The 21,442-nt window shown below is 39.0% G+C and overlaps 1 protein-coding gene across 4 annotated transcripts in view; it reads left to right on the forward strand.

Moving 5' to 3' along the window:
- Positions 1 to 20,060, forward strand: part of AKAP6 (A-kinase anchoring protein 6) — a 501,363-nt gene extending 481,303 nt beyond the window's left edge. For all 4 annotated transcript variants that reach the window (XM_061394923.1, XM_061394924.1, XM_061394925.1 and 1 more), the window contains 2 exons: positions 7,758 to 11,173; positions 16,782 to 20,060. In XM_061394923.1, the coding sequence (XP_061250907.1) occupies positions 7,758 to 11,132 (3,375 nt within the window). In that variant the 3' untranslated portion in view covers positions 11,133 to 11,173; positions 16,782 to 20,060. The remainder of the gene's footprint in view (positions 1 to 7,757; positions 11,174 to 16,781) is intronic.
- Positions 20,061 to 21,442: the final 1,382 nt, after the last annotated feature.

Raw genomic sequence — 21,442 nt, forward strand, 5'->3', positions numbered from 1 at the left:
TCTTGAAACTCTGGGGAAAATTTTCTGGAAAACAGAATAGTGACTAAAAAGAGAAAAATAAACTAGTTTTCCTATTCATTCTATTCTGAATATAAGAAAAATTTCAATGTTTGTACATAAAGCAATATTTAAGATAAAACAATTTATTTTCCAGTAGAAGCAAGTTATTTTTCTAGCTACTTCTAATGAAACTTTCAGAGTTGCATGGGAAAGTAACTTTTTCCTACAGTAGATGCTTAATGAATAGTGATTTATATAGTAATTAATTTGTTTTAAAAAATAACTTGATGCAAGGCATTTGTCGGTTGCTACCTAGCTTTAAAACACCAACGCTGAGGTTACTACACCTAAGAGTTATGTCAACATTTTGACAGTATCTAAGTTTCTTTAACTTACTGGCACAAATGTGTTGCTTCTTAGTCAAAATAGCACTGTAAGACTGAAATTATAGAAAGAAGTGCTTCTAGTTTGTGTATCCTTCTTTCTTCTATGGAATTGTTTCTTACAACCTCACGATCATTCGTTTATAGAACCTCAAAGTTCTTGGCAACCTGTTCTTTACACACAAAATCTTATTTAAAAATTTTAAAAAGGGTTTTTGTTTATTTGTTTTAAATAGGCCCAAAGTCAGGATGGGCTACTAGAATCAAGGGAAGAGGTGTTAGAAGAATTAAAGAGTTTCCTGTATGTTCCGTGGCCTCCATGGTTTCCCCATTTGTGCTCCCTTGCCAAGACTGGTGCTGAAAGACAAGGAAGGTGGTGAATAGCATCTGGTAGGACCAGGTTCCCAATCTCAATAGCAGTTTTACTGTGGAACCTAGATTTCTTCAGGTTACTATCAAGCGTATCCTGTGCTCCTTTCCTCTCCTACCAGCCTCCAGGATATTCCCTCTCAAAAGGCAAATGACTTTCTTCTCGCTAATTCACTGGCTTTGCCTCTCTTCTTGTCCTCTCTGCTTCTGTAACACTCGTAACCACCCACTGCTTTCAAAGTCTTCTCTCAGGTCCCAGAGTTTTACACCAGTCCTACCTGGATTTTCCTGCTGTGTTCCTTTTTCAGGTTGTCATCCTTCCTTTGAAAGTACCCACAAAGCTTGGTTCCCTTTGCCTTTGCCTCTTACTGTTCCCTCGTCCTGCAGTGTCCCCCCGCCCCCCGCCCCAACTCTTTCTCTGAATGCCTTTCTCCTCAGTGTGGCCTGTAAACCTTCAGAATCATAGACAGTCAGGCCTCACGTGGCTAAACCTAGGGCAGGGGCGACTGCAGGGTGAAAAGAAGCAAGACAGAACTGTGGGGCACACTGTCATTTAACAGTTGGCTTGCATGAATTTTATGAGGAGGCTTAGCATCAAGGTAATCAAAGGAGGAGAAAATTTCAAGAAAAATGGAGTCAAATGCTGCGGAAGAATGAAGTAACATAAGGGCAAAGGAGGATCAGTTGGTCTGGGCTGTCAGAAGGTCACTGGTGATCCTGTGGCAGACTCAGCAATAAGGGCTCTTTTGATCACACTCTCTTCTCACGAGACTTTTGCGTTGAATGAGTGAAGTTGAACTAAGAGAAGTACTGTGTGTGTGCTGAGTTACTTCAGTCATGTCAGACTCTTTGCAGGGCCCTCCAGCTCCTCTGTCCATGGGATTCTCCAGGAGAGAATACTGCAGTGGGTGGCCATGCCCTCCTCCAGGGGATCCTCCTGACCCACAGATTGAACCTGCATCTCTTATGTCTCCTTCATTGGTGGGCAGGTTCTTTACCATGAATGCCACTTGGGAAGCCCGAAGTAATATCCACAGGATGCTTTTCTCTTCAACGTTTCTAGGAGTGATGAACATGCATTCAGACCAAAGAAGCCTGGAATAAAAAATCATCTTTATTGATAATATATGTGCAGTGAGGTACATGAGTTCAGAAATATCTGTTGTAATATTTTTGTAAGCAAGGCCCTCAACAAAGTGACGACGTCCTGTTACGTTTGATGGTGTTACAGGTTCAGAAAACTCAGTAGGACTGAGGACTGCTGTTTGCTTGTTTTGTTTTTAAATTGAGGTGAAGTTAACATAACATGAAATTAATCATTTAAACACAGCAATTCAGTGGCATTTTTTATTACATTCACAATGTTACATAACCATCACCTCTGTTTCCAAAACATTTTCATCACCCCAAAAGGAAAGCCTGCACCCATTAAGTAATTGCTCCCCCTTCTCCCCTCCCACGAGTCTTTGGCAACCACCAATTTTGATGCCGTCTCTATGGATTATCTAGTCTGGGTATTTTATGTAAATAAAATTATACAATATATGACTTTTTGTGCCTGGCTTCTTTCACCAAGCAAAATGTTTTTGAGGCTGCTAGCTCCTAACTGAGAAGTAGCTCCAGTTAGAAAGTCAAACATTTCTCCACGTGGTTTTGTCATGGCAAAAAATCCTAAAGACCTTTCCCAGAGTTCTTCAGCATTTCACGAGACCACAGACATGTCTTTTGTTTGCTCATTAAATAATTGTTTTGAGAACCTGCTTCTTACCAGGCACGGTTTTAGGTGCTAGGGCACTAATGGAGACAGCACAGAGCAGCTGCTGCCCTCATGGAGTTTATAGCTAAGAGGAAAACCCCTGATTCACAATGTCAAACTCTCTTTTGTCCCTGGTTCCTGTTGAAAAGTAAGGCGATTTAAATTTACTTTAAAACAACATCTCATGGATTTTTCATTTTCATCTAATTCAGAATATCTGTGTAGCCAAGACTGGGAAATATGTTCACGTCAGTACTCATTTTAGTGAGATTTGTGAGCTGACTTTGGGTTTTACTTGTCTGTTTTGAGTTTCTGATCAGCTTTGTTATTGAAAAAGAGCAACAGTTTTTGATCATTAGTGTGAGATAGACCTTCAAAGCATTTTCTGAGCTGAGACAAGTTACTCTAACATTATTGTCAATCTGATAGATAGTGAGCAGGATTTGATTGCTCTAATGTGTCAGTTGTGATAGAATTTCACAGACAATGGACCTGCCTTTTGAAAAAAAGATTATTTTCTGGAAATAGAAAGTCCTTGAGCTATAGGGCCTGCCGAGGGCTGGGCAGGCATCTTTTCTCATCTGGCTATTCCTGAGGAATATGCTCGGGGGGGCATGCAAAGACAAACCCACCCCCCATTTCCAGGGCAATGGGAGTAAGTCAGGGACCTGACTGATGTTGATTTCATTGGATTCCAGGCATGTAGTTGCGCTAAAGAATTTAGTCAACCAACCACCAGTCTTAATGCAAACCTTCATAGGGTTATTTAACACTCAGCTACTCTGTCCTCCTCTATTTTCACAGACAGTATTTGCTATAGCTGCTATCCTTATATCCCTACTATGTGCCAGGCCCTCCCCCTAGGACTTCACAGACTTCTTTTCGTTTAAAGCTCCCAGCAGTCTCTAAGATAGACACAACATGCTCTGATTATCTTGAACATAAATGGTGTAACTGAGGCACACATGTTAAATAACTTGTCCAGGATCATACTACTAACCTGTAAAGGGGGGCAACCCAGGATTCATACCCAGATCTGTTTGCTCCATATCCCACAATGGTTGATAAACAGCGAACATTTTTGCTTCTTATCCTATTTTATTTTTCATCTTTATTTCTCCTTGCTAACTCTGAATCTGTTCTCTGCCCATCAAAAGGCAGAGTACTACAAGCTCTGAATTCTCATAAAAGCTGTCTGTTTGTTAAGGACTAGGCTCTTTCTTACAGTTGTTGATGTTTTTGAAAAATTTCTACCTATCTAATTTAGGAAAATAATTATGCATCTAATGATCAGACACTTTGGTTTTTTACATTTGGAGGAGGTGGTGCTAGGGAAAATATTGCATCAAAAAAGCAGAGTAAGTATATTAAGGGTAGAATTTCCCTTCTTTAAATTGATCCCCCCACCCTTATCTATATATCATTTTCTCCCTCCTGTCCAAACTTCCCTGTATTCTGCTTTTTGCTCTAGGGTAAATATGCTTATCTTTATTCAGTTATGGTTCTCTATGTTTTTGATACTTTTATTTGTATGTTTTTGTTTATAGTCTACTTTCCCACAAATAAACCGCTCCTCCCAGGGCTTTGTAAGTGGTCTTGCTTAGTAAACTCTTGGATCTGGAATAAACAGGGGAACACAGATGGCAAGACCTCCTGATGCTTTTGTCTATTCTAAGCACCAGAAATTTGACTGGAACATTCAGTTCATCCTAGTCTTTTTGATATACCTTAGTTTTCCAAAAGTTGCATCTCTTTAAAGGAAATTAAAGGAATCCAAAGGTAGTTATATCAGATCTCTGTTGGATTATTGTTTTATAGAATGTCAGGTTCCTTCATCTCCACTCTTTTGCTGATAATGTGTTTCTCATCACTTATAAAAATCTACCATTTAACTTAAAATTTTAAGAAAATCCTAGAGGTGAAGTCCTGGGATACCTGACTCAAAGTCATGCAAGTGCAGAAAGAAGTTAATTTGGATAGGTATTACTTGCTGCAATTGGAATCTTGGTCATTGTCATCATCATCATAATTATTTTCCAGCCACTTTTAGTTTCTCTGTCTATATTACACTAACATAAATAACTCTAAGAATAAAAACAAAACAAAGTAACACCAATTAATTCCACTTGGTCTTGAGCAGATCTGCAAAGATGTGTGTGTGCGTGTGTATATGTGTGTATGTGTGTGTGTGTATGCACACCTGTGTGTAATTAAATACAGAGAGTCCTTGGTTTAGGCCAGAATTCTGCACCAGTGAAACAGGTTTATGAATGAAAAGCCTTTGCACAAATGGGTTTAATTCAGAATTATCTCTGAAAAGGCAGGCTCTCTATTGGAACTTCATGTACTACTCACCATCCTCTTGGTTTCACAAATATTCTTAGGTTTTTTTTTTTTTTTCTAAATCCATGTTTTATTTATCACTTTATCAAAGACAGGGAACATCTGAGATATTTTATAAAGCACCAGATAATTCCTCTAGAAAAACAAAACAATAAAAAATGCTTAACTAGCTTGAGGATTATTTGCTATATTGGACTATCCTCAAAGAGAACATTTGACCAAATAACTTTCCAGCCAGTTATATCACTCTGTACATTTGTCTTTTTTTTTAAGACAACTTTTTAGTTATATAAATGTTGTAAATGTCCTTCCTCTTGGAAACTTTCCCTACTTTTTTTTACCCTCAGGGTATATTTTATGTTTGAGGTTAAATCTTGAAGAAACGGAGATTTTACTGAAAATATTGACAGAATTTAATTCATAACAGAAAAGAGTGAACGAGGGCAGAGTGATCAGCTCTTCTTTAATATGTAAAATGTAAAGTCTAAAGTGAATGATTTTCTAATGGGTCTTGTCAGATATTCCCCGGAGTTGACTTAAAAACTTTTTTGAAATTACAATCAAGTTAAGAGATTTATAGGAAGAAAGAATTAGGAAAGGAAAAGGACAATATTATAGACAGAAGTTGAATCTTCTATGGAAATCTTCCACTCCAACTACTTTACTGAGTGAAAGATTTGTTCTTGTAGATGCTGCCATGCGAGTTTTATACTGTTTGTGGGCTTGCGTTTATAAAGCCACAAAGGCAGGCTTCGGTCAGAAAACATGTCACAGAGGGCAAGTCCGAGTTACAGGCGTCTCTTGGGCTCAGCTCCTGGTGCCCGTCCAGGTGGCATGGTTCCTGCAGCCAGAGTGAGCCCCCGGGTTTGGGACCCTCACGAAAATCTGTACCTCTAAATGTTAAAACCAACCTGAGAGTTACAGAGAGAGCTCTTTTGAAAGACAAATTCAGTTATTTATTAGCATTCTCAGAGTCCAGTGTTGCCAAGATAGTATTTGAAATTACTGTACTATTTGATTAGACTGACTGACTATTTCTACAGCTAAGGATGTTAAAATTCACTAGTTGTCCTAACTGGTCATTAGTACTTCCTTTATCAGCAAACAAAGAATAAACAGAAATTCTAATAAAAAGTCATCACGGTGAACGTACCCCATACCTAAGTGAGCATGATGATGGCTGGTGAACTATATTAAGGGCTGGAACGTTGGTAGGAAAGATTCTGTTAGAAAATTTAAGAATATCCCTCAATTAATGTTTACTTTGTATCTGGACTCTTTTAAACTTAAGTAGGCTATACAGATAATCTCTTACATATGTATCCAGTGCTAATAGGTGTTTTGTGCTTAATGTGTTCTTGTGGTATCCTTCCAGTAGTGGTTTCAGGAAGGACTGAGCGCTTCTTAGGAGAGCACTGTGAGTGTGCTGCTGGCGAAGCCTTTTTCCCACTCCTGAGGAAGAAAAGCACCATGGCCTGTTTTTCAACCAGATTGTCAAAATAATTCTGATTTGTAATGCAGATATGCTGACTTGTTAATACAGTGAGACACCTCTCTCTATGTACCACGTCATGAATCCCTTGTGATTTTAAGAGCAAATTGAAAGGAAAGATGAGGAGAGAATGAGGTAGGCCAGGAAAACAAACCCTCTATGAATTAACTGAAGGCCACTCTAGAGCAATTCTCCACGCACTGACTATTCCAGCTGCTTTATATTGACTGCCTCCTCAGCCCTTCACAAGCATTAGCTCGCTTAACCCTCAGAATAATCTCTGAAGATGGACAGTGCTGACCCCCTTGAAAAAGTGGTGTGAGGCCATGACTGCCCAGAAAGGTTAAGTGACTTGCCCAAGACCATGCCAAACCCATTCAGCTTCTGTGTCCCAGAATGTGTCATGCTCCACCAAAGAGGGTAAAAATCAAGAAATCCAAGGAAAGAACAAGAACCCAACTGTGCAGGCAGAAAGCAGCCTAAGAGAATCTGGGCTGCTTCATTCATGGAGTCAGGAAGTGCTCAGATAGTTGTTATTCTAGGGCTGGAGTTGGGCTGGAGGTGGGGTTTCTGCCTGGACTTTATAAAGGGACAGTATGAGAGAAGTGAACAAGGGATCAAGGATCAAAGTGGAATCTCTGTGGTAGAGACCAGGGAAGAGAGAGGCCGTGAGAACAGTGACTAATGACTCAAAAGCTACCCTGCAGTACTGGGGCCCGAGACTCAAGTCCAGGAAGATGTGGGTAAATAAACCAGTCAGATGGTGCTCCGCTTGGGTCTGATTGGGAACAGGGTCACATTCTGAAGAGGAGGAACCCTAAAGGGAAGGCAGTGGAAAAGATAGACCTATGAGAGCTTCTGGCCAGTGAATGGCTTTACAGATAGCTACAACTCTCTTCTCTTTTCCCAGAAGCTGCATCAAGTGGAGAACCCAGGAACCAGAAGCAAGAGGGGATTTCACCATATGTGGGTGCAGATAGTACTCCATTATGCACTCCAGAACTGTGATAATATTAGAGTGAATGTACCTTAAAAGATGTTACAGGCCAACCTCTTTTTACCTTTATTTACCTGACAGTTTTATCTTCACCCAATCCAAGGTTAAAAATATAGAAGAAATCAATAAGAAATAGTTAATTCCATAAATTACATATTTGACTGTAATAATCTTACATTTTAATCTATGTTATTGCCCCCAGTGACAAATTACTATTGATAGAAAAGCCTCTTTCAATAATTTTAGATGTTATTCCAGAGAGGAATAGAGTTGATAATTATGCTATCTTTCAAATTTATGCTTGGGGCAAATTTCTTTCCTGATTCTTCCAAGAGATTTTGAATGGATGAAATTTTCATGCTTGTGTTCCCTAATTCTTCTGCCTTTTTTTTTTTTTTTTTCCTTTCTCCTACACAGGAGGCTTTGAATGTGATTGATCCTGGCTTGATGGACCTAAATGGGACGAGTGAGGATGCCTTGGAATGGGATGAAACTGACATAAGTAACAAGTTAATTAGTTTTAACGAAGAATCGAATGACCTTGATCAAGAATCCCAACCTGTCATGCCTTCCTTAAACCTTAAAGAGACAGGTAGTGAGAACCCGAGTTATGAAGAAGAGGCAGGTGGCCACGGGGCATCTCAGTTTGCATCAAGTATCACTGCTCCATCCAGTCCACACGTTTACCAGGTCTACAGCCTCCACAATGTTGAACTCTATGAAGACAGCCACATCCCATTCCTGAAAAACAATCCAAAGTTCACTAGCATGACACAGCCTAGTGTTTTAACTAAGAGTCTCAGCAAAGACTCTTCCTTTTCATCTACCAAATCTTTGCCAGATCTTCTAGGGGGTTCCAATTTGGTGAAGCCCTGCCCATGCCATGGAGGAGACATGAGCCAAAATTCAGGTAGTGAGAGTGGAATTGTCAGTGAAGGAGACACCGAAACCACCACCAACTCTGAAATGTGCTTGCTCAATGCAGTGGATGGGTCCCCAAGTAACCCTGACACTGAACATCTGGACCCACAAATGGGAGATGCAGTTAACGTGTTAAAGCAAAAGATTAAAGACGAGGAGGAACGAATTAAGCTCCCAAATAGCTCTCAGTTACCCATTTCACCAGTGGGTTGTGTAAATGGAAAAGTTGGAGATTTAAACAGTGTTACCAAACATACCCCTGATTGTTTGGGAGAAGAATTACAAGGAAAACATGATGTGTTTACATTTTATGATTACTCGTACCTCCAAGGCTCAAAACTCAAATTACCAATGATAATGAAACAGTCACAAAGTGAAAAAGCACATGTGGAGGATCCTCTGCTTCATGGTTTTTATTTTGATAAAAAATCCTGCAAATCTAAACATCAGGCTACAGAGTTACAACCAGATGCACCTCCCCATGAAAGGATTTTGGCAAGTGCACCCCATGAAATGGATCGCAGTTCATATAAAAGTGGTGATGTAGAGAAGACATTCACTGGCATGCAGAATGCCAGACAGCTCTCTCTTTTATCTCATAGTTCGTCTATTGAGTCTCTTTCTCCGGGGGGTGATTTATTTGCATTGGGCATCTTTAAAAATGGCAGTGACAGCCTCCAGCGAAGCACTTCTTTAGAAAGTTGGTTGACATCTTATAAAAGCAATGAAGATCTTTTTAGCTGTCACAGCTCCGGGGACTTAAGTGTGAGCAGTGGCTCAGTTGGTGAACTGAGTAAAAGAACATTAGATCTCCTGAATCGTTTGGAGAATATCCAGAGCCCTTCAGAGCAGAAGATAAAGCGAAGTGTTTCCGATATCACTCTTCAAAGCTGTTCCCAAAAGATGTCTTTCCCTGGCCAACTGTCACTGGACATGGCATCTTCTATTAATGAAGACTCACCAGCATCTCTTACAGAACTAAGCAGCAGTGATGAGCTTTCTCTTTGCTCGGAGGATATTGTGTTACACAAGAACAAGATCCCAGAATCGAATGTGTCATTCAGGAAGCGCCTTCCTCGTTCGGTGGCTGATGAAAGTGATGTCAATGTCAGCATGATCGTGAATGTCTCTTGCACCTCTGCCTGCACTGATGATGAAGATGACAGTGACCTCCTCTCCAGCTCAACACTCACCTTAACAGAAGAAGAGCTGTGCGTCAAAGATGAGGATGATGACTCCAGTATTGCAACAGACGATGAAATTTATGAAGACTGCAACGTGATGTCTGGGCTGGACTACATAAAGAATGAGCTGCAGACCTGGATTAGACCCAAGCTTTCCTTGACAAGAGATAAGAGAAGGTGTAATCTCAGTGATGAAATCAAGGGCAATAAGGATGTAAGTAGTAGTGAGATGACCAATTCCTCAGACACCCTCAACATTGAGACCCTTCTCAATGGCTCAATAAAACATCTCTCTGAAAATAATGGGAATAGTAAGAATTTACCCCACACCCGTGAGTTAGGGACAAAAGGTGAAAATAAGAAAAATATTTTCACAGTTAATAAAGATCCATATGTGGCAGACATGGAAAATGGCAATATTGAAAGCATTCCAGAAAGTCAGAAGGACAAACTGAATGAGATTTCAAAGGAATCAGAAAGTTTTGGTTCAGCTGGGAAAAGGATTTCAGAGAGTGAGCATTGTAAGTGCAAACCAGTTATGGATGGCTCAGATGAATCAGATATTGCTGGGAAGGAGTCTGTTCCCCAAATGGCTAGACATGTCCCAAAGAAATGTCAAAGCCACCACCATTTTGAAAATCAGAGTGCTGCTTCTACTCCCACTGAGAAATCTTGTCCAGAACTGCCTTCAGAAACCAGTGTTATCAATGGACAGGACTCCAATGTACTGAAATCGTCATCTAATAATGCACCAAGTATGGCTGGAAAACCTGCTGGTTGCTGCCTAGCACGTGAACAAAACGAAACAGAGGAGAATGTTGCCGCCAGTGACAACGTTTCCTGTTGTGACTGTGAACCAGACATTTTTCATCAAAAAGACGCCGAAGATTGCTCAGTACACGACTTTGTTAAGGAAATCATTGACATGGCTTCAACAGCCCTGAAATGTAAATCTCAACCTGAAAACGAGGTCACTGCTCCTACTTCATTAACTCAAATCAAGGAGAAGGTGTTGGAGCATTCTCATCGGCCCATCCAGCTAAGAAAAGGGGACTTTTATTCCTACTTATCTCTCTCCTCTCATGACAGTGATTGTGGGGAGGTCACCAATTACATTGAAGAGAAGAGCAGCACTCCATTGCCAACAGACATGACTGACTCTGGTTCAGAAGACAAGGAGGACACCGAATACTTCTTCGAGGCCTGTGTTGAGGAGGACCCTGCTGAAGACAAGCCCTGTTTCTCTGATGCTCCTCCAAATGAACCTGCAGATCCCACCGAGGCTGCAGTACCCCTGCTAGCAGGAGCAGGCTCTTCCAGGTTCAGCGATACTTCCCTCCTCGCCAGTAATGCAGACACAGTGGCCCTTTCAAGTCCTCCAAAAGGAGGTGATGTAGGAAAGGAAGTGGATGGTTTACCCGAAGCTTCTAATGTCCATGGAGAAAGCACAGAGGTAACTACTCCTTCAAGGCTGGGCAGTGAAAAGGAGAGTTCAGAAAACCCAGGTGAGTCTGCAAGGCCAGAAGAACACAGTGCTTCTTCAGCCCCATCTGGAGTTCCCAGACTCTCCCCGAAGGCGAAGCAGCCAAAGGACAAGGCCGCATGGCATCCCAGCCCCACAGCTTTAACCTGTGAAGAGAATCTGCTAAACCTTCATGAAGAACGACATAGAAATATGCATAGGTAGAAGGTAACCCTCTCCAAGCATGAAAATCATCTCATTGAAAGGTACGTATAGTCCTCATGTTTTAATATATATTGAATATATTGTCATATATATATTTAATATAGACATACTTAAAATATGAGTTTTAGTCAACAAAGCTATGATAGGAGAAAGGACTAGTCAGGATGGCTGGTCATGGCAGATATTTACCTGAATAAGGCATTTAGATGGAAGAAATACTCCCAACCATGCAAGTAACTGTGAAGCAAAAGGGGGAAAAAACAGTCACCATTGACATTTTTAGTAGCATTACCTTTATCACATCATTATGCCAAGAAGAATCAAAAATTTGAGGAAGTAGTCAAATGCAGTAGAGCCTCAAATTCTTCTATTAAGGGAGGAAAGGGGGTTCTCCTCCAGATTGCAATTATCCCCTCTGATCAGAATGTACACACAGAGCTCCCCGCTTCAGCTTCTGTGCCCGGCCTGCTCCCTTCAGTGCCTAGAGATGATCAGTGATTAAGTTAAAGCTGCGTCTCCGGATCTGGGCCTTCCTTTTACGCTTCTGTCTAATGTAACTATCATCACATTTATTTCCCTGGTGGAAGGCTATGCTGTCACAGGTCCTAATCACGACTGAGTCTGAGGATTCAAACAGGAGGGGAAAGTTGATGTTAAAGAAGAGGCTTTTATTTATCCACACAGAGACTGAGAACAGGCTCCAAAAGCAAATGCGGAGAGAATACATGACAAGTTAATGGCGTTTTGATAAAAACAGAATTTTTGAATTTTGCCTGAAGGTGACAGGCTGATTTCCATCCGTGTTTTTTTTTTGTTTGTTTTTTTTAAAGAAAGTCATTCTGCTCTTCGTGTTTAATAAAACAGCTACTGATTGATAATTCTGATAGGATGATACAATTCTAAAAGTGACACCGAAACTCTGTTATTTCCCATTTCTAAGCCTCAGTGATGAATATACTTTCTCAATCAAGTTTAAAAAAGAAAATGTGAGTTTTTGAATGTGAGAGGTGTATTTCACCAAAGTATGAGGTACTGACTGCCATTTCCACCCCCTACTCCAGAAGCTTAATGCAGTAACCTAAACTCGTGCTATAGGAAATGAATTACAGAAGCAATCTACCCTAATTTGTTAACTTATTCAAATAACAGTTATTATACTTAACTATGCTAAAGATTATCTTTTTTGTGGCAGATTGTTTATTTTTTGATGAGCCTAATTACTGATTTTCTAAAAGTAATTTACATTTATTACAAATACATCTTTTAAAATGTGACAGATAATGTTGTTCCCATAATGTATTATGAAAAAAGTTACTATTTAAAAACACATTATTTAATTTGAAAGATGAATGGCAAACATCATTATTTTTTTTCCTGCAACACCTGTGCCCTCAGCTCATTAAAATGTGTGATTCTGTGTAGAGCTGCTAGAAATGGGGAGTGAGGGGGGAATCTATACCATATATATGCCCTAAAAATAAACTCAGGATGCAAAATTGTAGGAAAGCAGCCCTACTTACTAATATAGCACAACTAATTTTCTGTGTTTCAGACTCTATTTACAATTGGCTGCAAGGGAGAACAAAAGTAGGAGAGAGAGAAATGTATTTTCTGTGAAACATGTCCACCCTATAATCACATTCTCCATCAGTATGCAGTAAAACTGACCATTAAGGGAGAATAACTGCCATTCCATAAGCTGCCTCAAAACAAGTTCTATTAGAACCAATTGTACTGCCAGCTCTGCCAACCTCCACAGAAGGGCCGGTAGAGCCTGGCTGATTTTTGTTTTCTGAAAGGGGATCAAGGCTTGAAAGCAACCCCACTCTGGGTGCAGACTTATGTGACGGTGACCCTCAAATCACCAGTCATGCCGAGATCTGGTCTTGAGAAGCTCTGGCACTGGAGAAACCTCTGGGGTGCACGCCTTCCTTTTTGACGTCCTGGGGATTTTTCCTCTCCCCTATACAGATATAGAATTGAAATGAAATGTAATGACTTGCAGCTCCATCTTTAGACTCGGGGAAGGGAATATGCTGATGGATCTGTGTAATCCCCACAATTTTACAGGCATGGACAGTGTAAAATTATGTGCCAGCCCGCCTGCCAGTTAGCAATATTTTGTGGAGCCCCTGCGGTTCAGTGCCTGGCCAATCACAGGCAATGGGAGAAGCAGCCAGATTTTATTTCTACAGAACTCACATCGCCCCCAAGTGACTTGTAATCAGCCTAAGGCCATTTAGGTAGCCATGTTTACCGGGCCTATTCAGTGTTCTCAGTTTCATGTAGACAGAACATCTGGATACCTAAACTTTTCACCAGTCGTTAATGCTGGGTACCTGGGTGTAAGTATTCACATATTGTTAAAATACTACCAACCAGGACAAGTTATTTAATCTCAAAATGTTGACACACCTTTTGTGTTGAATGTCAGGAATGCATAGTAAAATTACATGTTAAAATGAGGTCAAGGTTTCATGTTTATGAAAGCTTAATTTTTGTCATTGTTCTCCCTTTAAGATTCAGAAAAGCAAAAAGAAAAAATCCACTTTTTTAAGCCATTTGAAAGCTATCACTTGGGATGCCCTTTTTATCAGGAAAATGAAGTTTGCCAAATTTGGGTTTTTTCCACCAGAAATAAGTTCTCAGAGGATGAAATGATTGTAATGTCTTCTAGAAGAGCTGTAACTTAGAATAGCAGTTATAGTCCTCAAGAGAAACAAACATTTCTTTTTGGCAAAATTTTGGGAACAAGTTTTTCGTTTACTGTGTTCTAATTAAAAGCCCACTGGATCTGTTTGAGACATTGTAACTTGCTCTAACACAGGGCGCATTTGCACTGATTTCCAGGTGCACTGCTGCGCCGTTCACTAATTTCATTTCTGTATCATGTTTCTACAAACAGAGGGGTCGGTGATAGCAAATCACATCAAAGAAAGGTAACTGGATAGATCCAGATATTTCTGCCTAATTTGAAGGAAGCATATATGTCTGGAGAGCCTCCTAGGACCTGCCTAAGAGATGTACTTTGCACTAATCTTTTTGCTGTATTCTGACAGTTATTTCTTCATAATCCTCATCATAAGCCTCTGACCTTTGGTGAATGATTTAACCCTAAACTTCAGGCTGGGTAAATCCTGTGATGCAAAAACTAAACTCATCACATGCAGCCAGTGTATACTGTTTTTTTCCTTTGGTTTTTCTCTGATTTTCTGGGGTTTTTTTAGTGTGGGAGGGTGCTGTATTTACTTAAGATGTACATATTTCCATCAGAATTTTTTTAGCTTTATTGCCTTTCCTACTTTATCAGTCTGCAAAGAGTTAGAGGGCCATAGATTTTGGGTTTTAGGCAAGTACTTGTATTTGTGCATGCTCAAATATACATATATACCGTAAACAGTGCTGCTACTCAGTTTTTATAAACTCAGAAAGCTCTGAAAGCAACAGTTCTCGTGTACACAACAAATTGTTATTCTGTTATTTGGAATGACATTAAGTGTTTAATATGACCCAAAGTTGACCAAGCAGTTTAGGAAACTACTCTTGGTGGTAGTGTATTAATTTTCCCTAAACAACATAGATGTGATCTTATTATATTTACCTTTAAATCACTTTAATAAATCAAAGTTCTGTTGGATGTGAGGTGGTTTTAATTTCCTAGCACTTCAGAATAACGAGCCCTGCCACGCTAAATATCAAAGATTTTATTGGGCATCACCCATCTCACATGCACTCCCAGGCGCACACATGTGCACACTCACACACATACACACAGCCCAGATCTTTGTCTCAATCAGTTTATCCTGACCCTTTCCAAATGGGCCAGATTGAAAGTTTTGATTATCCAGAGGAATTTAAGTACTGTCATTTAGTTAGCCCATATTTGCCTCACCTAAGGATTCCCTACTCAGTGGCCAGATTTCAAATGAGTCATGTCCTCAGCATTTGAACAATGCACCATGCCTTTCTTGAGTTACTGCGTTATTTTACTGTAACAAATTTCATCCCATCTGTTCCTGTCTTTCTCTCCCTGTTCTTGATAACTTGCCTTTACTCCCCAACATCATGTGGCTCCAGCCAAACCACATTTGCTCAAGTTTTTCTGGCTCTTGAACAGGTTGCGAGATTATAGAGGAAGAGAGCAAGACAGAAAGAATGAAAGTAGTTCTAGAAGGACCATAAAGCAACCTGACATCAGACTTGAGAACTCAGTTTAAACCCCCACAAGCAAAAGCCTGCTATATTCTAGAGCTAGTCAGAGCACCTACCACAATTGCATCCTGTATTGCCTAATTTGAATTGTTCCTCATACTCGACAGGTTGATTTTAGCCACTTAGAAATATGAAGAACCAATTGAGTTTGTAACAAATTTGTATCTGAGCCATCAGATGTACAGAAATAATTGAATCATTCTCATTTGCACAATGCTGTCAGTACTTTAAATGAAATGCATTCGTGTTTGAGCTAGAAGCCCCAGTTGTATCCTTTCATAGGCAAGGGCCTGAAGGATTTGGGTTTATCACATTTATGAATATTTCACCATTGTAAAATAATGGAATTGTTCAATCCCACTGTCACATGTATAGTGATTGAAGGAAGGGTTAAACCCAAGAGTCCAGACTCCCACTCTGTGAATCAAGTCAAACTTGACAGTTATTTTTCTTTAAAACTATGTCTTTTTAAAAAACAAAGCAATCTATTTTGCACAATGATTCTGAAACATTTGAGCTGTTACAAGTACTCTATTTTATGTATCCTTTCATTTCAGAACATTAGCAAGCATTTCTTTTTTTTAAATTTAATTTTATTTTTAAACTTTACAATATTGTATTGGTTTTGCCAAATATCAAAATGAATCCACCACAGGTATACATGTGTTCCCCATCCTCAACCCTCCTCCCTCCTCCCTCCCCGTACCATCCCTCTGGGTCGTCCCAGTGCACCAGCCCCAAGCATCCAGTATCGTGCATCGAACCTGGACTGGTGACTCATTTCATACATGATATTCTACATGTTTCGATGCCATTCTCCCAAATCTTCCCACCCTCTCCCTCTCCCACAGAGTCCATAAGACTGTTCTATACATCAGTTCCTCAAAGGGGCTCAGTTGATACTTTGCTGTGTCACTTTGGCATCAGCAGCCTCACATTTTCATACTGATTTGAAGCTATCTCAAGTATTCAAAACCGAATTCACAAGCAAAGGGCTTCCCTGATAGCTCAGCTGGTAAAGAATCCACCTGCAATGAGAGAGACATGGGTTCTATCCCTGGGAAGATCCCCTGGAAAAGGGAAAGGCTATCCACTCCAGTATTCTGGCCTGGAAAATTCCATGGACTGTGTAGTCCATGGGGTTGCAAAGAGTTAGACATGGCTGAGCAACTTTCACTCACAAGCAAGAGTAGATGAGATCCAGAGAAAAAGTCAAACTTGGTAATTATTTTTCTTTAAAACTTTCTTTTTTAAAAACAAAGCAATCTATTTTGCACATTGATTCTGAAACATTTGGGCTATTACAACCTTTTTATTTTATGTATCCTTTTATTTCAGAACATTAGCAAGCATTTCTAAAATCGTGGCCTTCATCAGTTTTGCAAATGAAACAGACACTTCTGAAAGCTTTTCCTCTCACTTCTTTGTCTCTTGTAGGTAAGCCTGGCTGCAGCTCAAGGGTGGCCTCACCCTCCTCCCTGGGCTGGTCTCTGGCTCCATCGTGTCACTGCCGTTTGTTACATTGACCTCTCCCCAGATGAATCTTTCTTCTGAATGCGGTTGTCCACATGAACCTTGTGATCTGGATGTGCACTGGTTCTCTTTAGGTGATTGTCTTTGAAGTTCAGCAAAGCTGCTTGTTCTCCCATGGATTCCTGTCCCAAGCTACCTCTACCGACCCCACCTCTCCAGCAAGACTTTTCAGTTTGCCTTCTCCCCTCCCCATCAACTCTTTAAAATTCTGCAGTTCACCAAATTGATGGTCCATTAAATTCACCTACCTGGAATGAACCCCCCCGCCCCCGACTCCCTGCCCTGCTGGTGGTACTTGACCAATCTCATGTTTCAATCTTGATTTTTTTTAATAGTATGATGCCTATGTTTATGGAAAGAGATTTACCTGAAAGGCCAATATTTGATTTTATGGCAGCAAAGGGAAGAAACACTGGTCCTTCTTTCAAAGTTAAGCAACTTTTGAAAGCACCATTTTATTTATTTCCTTTTAAAAAGAATAATCTATGCAGCACTTCAGGAAACAACTCTATGGTGTTGTATATTAGAAACTGGTGACATTCTACTATTAAATTATGTACAACGTTTTCTTTTTTTATGCTTCTTGAGGTGGTAATGAGAAAAAAGTTTTTTAAAAAAGTGTGCCTTGCTGTATTTCTTATACCATTTATTAAAAAGCTGCTTTCATGGTAAAATTGTGTTGGTTTGGAAGGAGGAAATAGCAAGGTTAAGATGTGTGAATAATTTCTGTATATATGTATAACCAAGTACAAACATTGATGTATAATGACAGTACAAAATGCTTTCATGTTTGTGATGTCTAGTGATGTGGAAAATATAAGCCTTAAATCCATTAGATTGCATGGCAATTAAAATTGGCATAATAAACATAGTTTATTGGGGGAAAAGGAAAATTAGTGATCTCTTTTACCTGTGTTCTTTACCAAATTATTGCACCTGGTTCTGGAAAAATGTGACATGTAGCAGCTTCCAAAATATTCATATTGCATAAGAGATGAAGCTTTCACAATTTTAAAAATCTTTCTGATCATTATAAAGATCTTGGAACACAAATGATTAAATGCCAGTTCCCCTAAACCAATAAAAATTTATCTTAGATTTTTTAATTTATATTTATCATTGATGGTATATTTTGGGTTTCGGGATACCTAGTATATCTTATATTTATGTTATATAATTCTTTTGAATGGATTTGATAGAAAAAATAGTAGAAAAGTATAAAAAAGTTGATTATTTTTTAATTTAAACTATAGATTTCAAGTGTATTTATTTTGTGTAAAAGAAGTTAGCTAAGAAATACTCCATTTGGTCTTTACTTGCTCTTGTTAAATGTACTTATGAATTTATATCCTAATGCCTACTAAAGTGCCCGACACATAGTAGGTACTCAATAAAAATCTGCTGAGTTGAAGTATTGAATTAGGTAATACGGATGACATCTATCTATTCATTTTGAGAAAGCTACACTAAAACACATAAACAATTAGAAAAAAGATGTAATGCAATATAAAACCACACATAATGTGTAATCAATTTATATCAAAATTTAAAAAATAGTGTAGATTCATATAGTCACAGTAATGACAATCATTCATTCACCTGATAACTCATTAATATCTTTTATCTGCAAGGCACTAGTCTAGACGTTGGGATGCAATGATACCAAAAGCCCTGCTCTTGGGAGGCTTAGAGACAGAATGGACGAGGTGAACACAGAGAGACTGAGTAGTTGTCCCGCAGCTGAGGAAGAGAGCAAAGTGGTGAAAGAGGCACAAAGAAGCAGCAACAAGGGACAAGAAGGAAGAGAAAGGTTAGAGGAGAGCAGGAAGTTAGACAGTAGGGGATAGTGAAGCTTAACTGCAGGGATAGGAGGAGGAAAGGTGAACTGGGAGACTTAATGAAGAGTCTCTTCAAAAGTTAAGTTGGAGCTTTTGAATGTAATATGCTAAGTAGCAAGGAAAGTTAATAGCATCTTTGTTTTGCACCTGATTTTTTTTTATTAGTAGAACCTTATGAGTGCCACACCAAGAACATTTTTAAAATACTAGTCTATAATTCTGCCACTTAATAACTTTTCATTTTGTTGTGCCCCGTCTTTACCATACATATTTCTAAATCAATGAATCATCCTAGGTTCTGTAATGGGTAGTAATTTGTTCAAAAGGGGTTTTGGGCAGACATCTAGCTGCAGGATGCACCATGATTATAGGTGGGAGAGATTAGAGATAAATGCCTCGTGGAAAGGCAGCTGTAGACTATAATAATCTAGGCTCCCAAGGATCGTAGAGTTCACAGGGAGAGCGGCCAGGCTGTAGAGAAGAAACAGATCCCGGAGCACTCTGAATCTCTGTAGAGGTATGGTATTATTTTATATACTGAGACAACCTAAATTTTCCTTGGATGGTAATTAAGAATGCCAAGTCTAAGTCTATTGTAAAATATTTGAAGAACAAACTGGCTGAGCTGTTCTATTTACCAGTTATGTGCTCATTGAAGACTCTGAGGTATTGAAAATGTGTGTTTTTTAAGTATCTACTTAGTATTAACACTGAGTTTGTAGCATGACTTTCAGGTTTATTGAAAATGCTTTTTCAAGTTGGAAGGAATGAAATATAGCCTCAGTCTTTCGCTCTGTACACAACCCTCCTAGGCACTCTTGAAAATGGTCACACCAACTCTGCCTATACGTTTTTGATGTGACCATTTCAGTGTGTTCATTATCTGTCAAGGCAAGTTGTCCCACCATTAGACACGTCTCTCTGTAAAAAGGATGTTTCTTAGGTTGCTAAAATCTGCATCGTTCCGGCTTCCCCTTGCCTTTAATTTGGTCACCGATCTGAGTTCTGTCCTGAGCAAGTGCTCAGAGTATTTCTGCCCCTTTCTCCTGGCAACCCTGAAGATAAAATTGAGACCAGTTACTCATCCTCTCCCAGCTGCTCTGATTTCTGTTGTTCACTTCCCTCTACCACCCTTCATATGTCATGATTTTCAGATCCATTTCAACCTGACAGAATGTTAAGAGGCAGTATCCTTGAAGCTGAGGAACTGTCTCCATCATCATACATGTAGAAAAAATATCTGAACATTTAAGTGGTAAGTTTTCTCTCAGAATATATCCAAGATATATGTTTATTCTATTATTGTAAATTTCAATAAAGAAATAAATAAGTAAATAAATAAGAATTCATTACTTCCTTCAGTGCCCCAGTCCAGTGCCGGAGTCATCTTGAATCTTTTCCTTACATCAAATCCAAACCTAACCTGTTTTCATATAGCAGAATCCCCCCACCTTCATTTACTCATTCAACAAACATTCATGGATTACTTGCGGCCATGTGTTTGGCGTTTGAGGCGCAAAGGCAACTAAAACGTGGTTTCTGCCCACAAAGTGCTTACAGTTGTTTTGTGAAAGTTCCTTTCATGTCCTTGAATAGGGTAATTTCTCTAGATTAAAAGAGAAATTTATTTTGTTTGTTTCATTTATTTTGTTTCCTATCTTGTGTCCCTACATTTCCAAAAATCCTGTGAGCAAAGTAATGTGAAGAATTATCTGGATTTGACTACTAGAAGAAGTGGAGTTTTTTATTTGTAAATTTTAATTATAGAAAAAAGTACATTTCAGATTTCTGGTCACTGAATAAACATACATCTTATGCAATAACAACAAAAACAAAAAATCTAATTTCAGGGCTTTTGAGAAGCTGAGCTTAATAATTTTGTCGTGTTTTATTAGTCCAACTTTAGGTTTTACCAACGCTGTAACTTTCCTGGGGAAAAATTTGATACAAATATGAAAACACACTAAAATGATTCAGCTATTTCTTACAAGTCAAATTATTTTAATTTCTAAATAGAACTGATATTATTTTGTAATTCTAACAAATACTTTATTTTTCAAGCACTATATAAGTCTTATACTGCAAAATTTTCCAAGTTGAACTCACTAAATTTACAGCTGTCTCTTTTTTCTATGTATTCTTTTATTCCAATTTTTATTTTGAAATATTTCAGGGCTATATAAATGTTGAATGAGTAGTATAGTAATATTTGTATACTCATCACTCAGATTCATTTATTGTTAATATTTTATCACTTTTGTTTCATCTCTCTCTCCACACACACACACGCGCGCACGTGCGCTTTTGTGTGGTCAAACCATTTGAAATTAAATTGCACGTCTATAAACGCTTTGGCACTTATCACCAAAGATCAGGGCATTGTTCTTTAAGTTCACAATACCATCCTCACACCCAAGTAATGGATTAATAACATTGATGCAATAAAATCTGACAACACATATTCAAATTTCTCCAGATACCCCAGGAGTGTCCTTTTATGGTTGTTTTTGCTTTAATACAGGAACCAAAGATTACACATTGTTTTTAGTTTTCCTATCTTTTTAATCTTGAACAGTTTCCCTGCACTTTTATTCTTTCTTTCCCTGGTCCTTCGTAACTGACATTTCTGAAGGGCCCTGTCCAGTTTTATAGAATGACCCACAGTCTGGATATGTTCGGTTTTCTCTTTATTCAACTCAGGGTAAGCATTTTAGTCAAGAATAGTAC

This window comes from Bos javanicus, chromosome 21 (assembly GCF_032452875.1).
Source record: "Bos javanicus breed banteng chromosome 21, ARS-OSU_banteng_1.0, whole genome shotgun sequence".
Classification (NCBI taxonomy): Eukaryota; Metazoa; Chordata; class Mammalia; order Artiodactyla; family Bovidae; genus Bos; species Bos javanicus.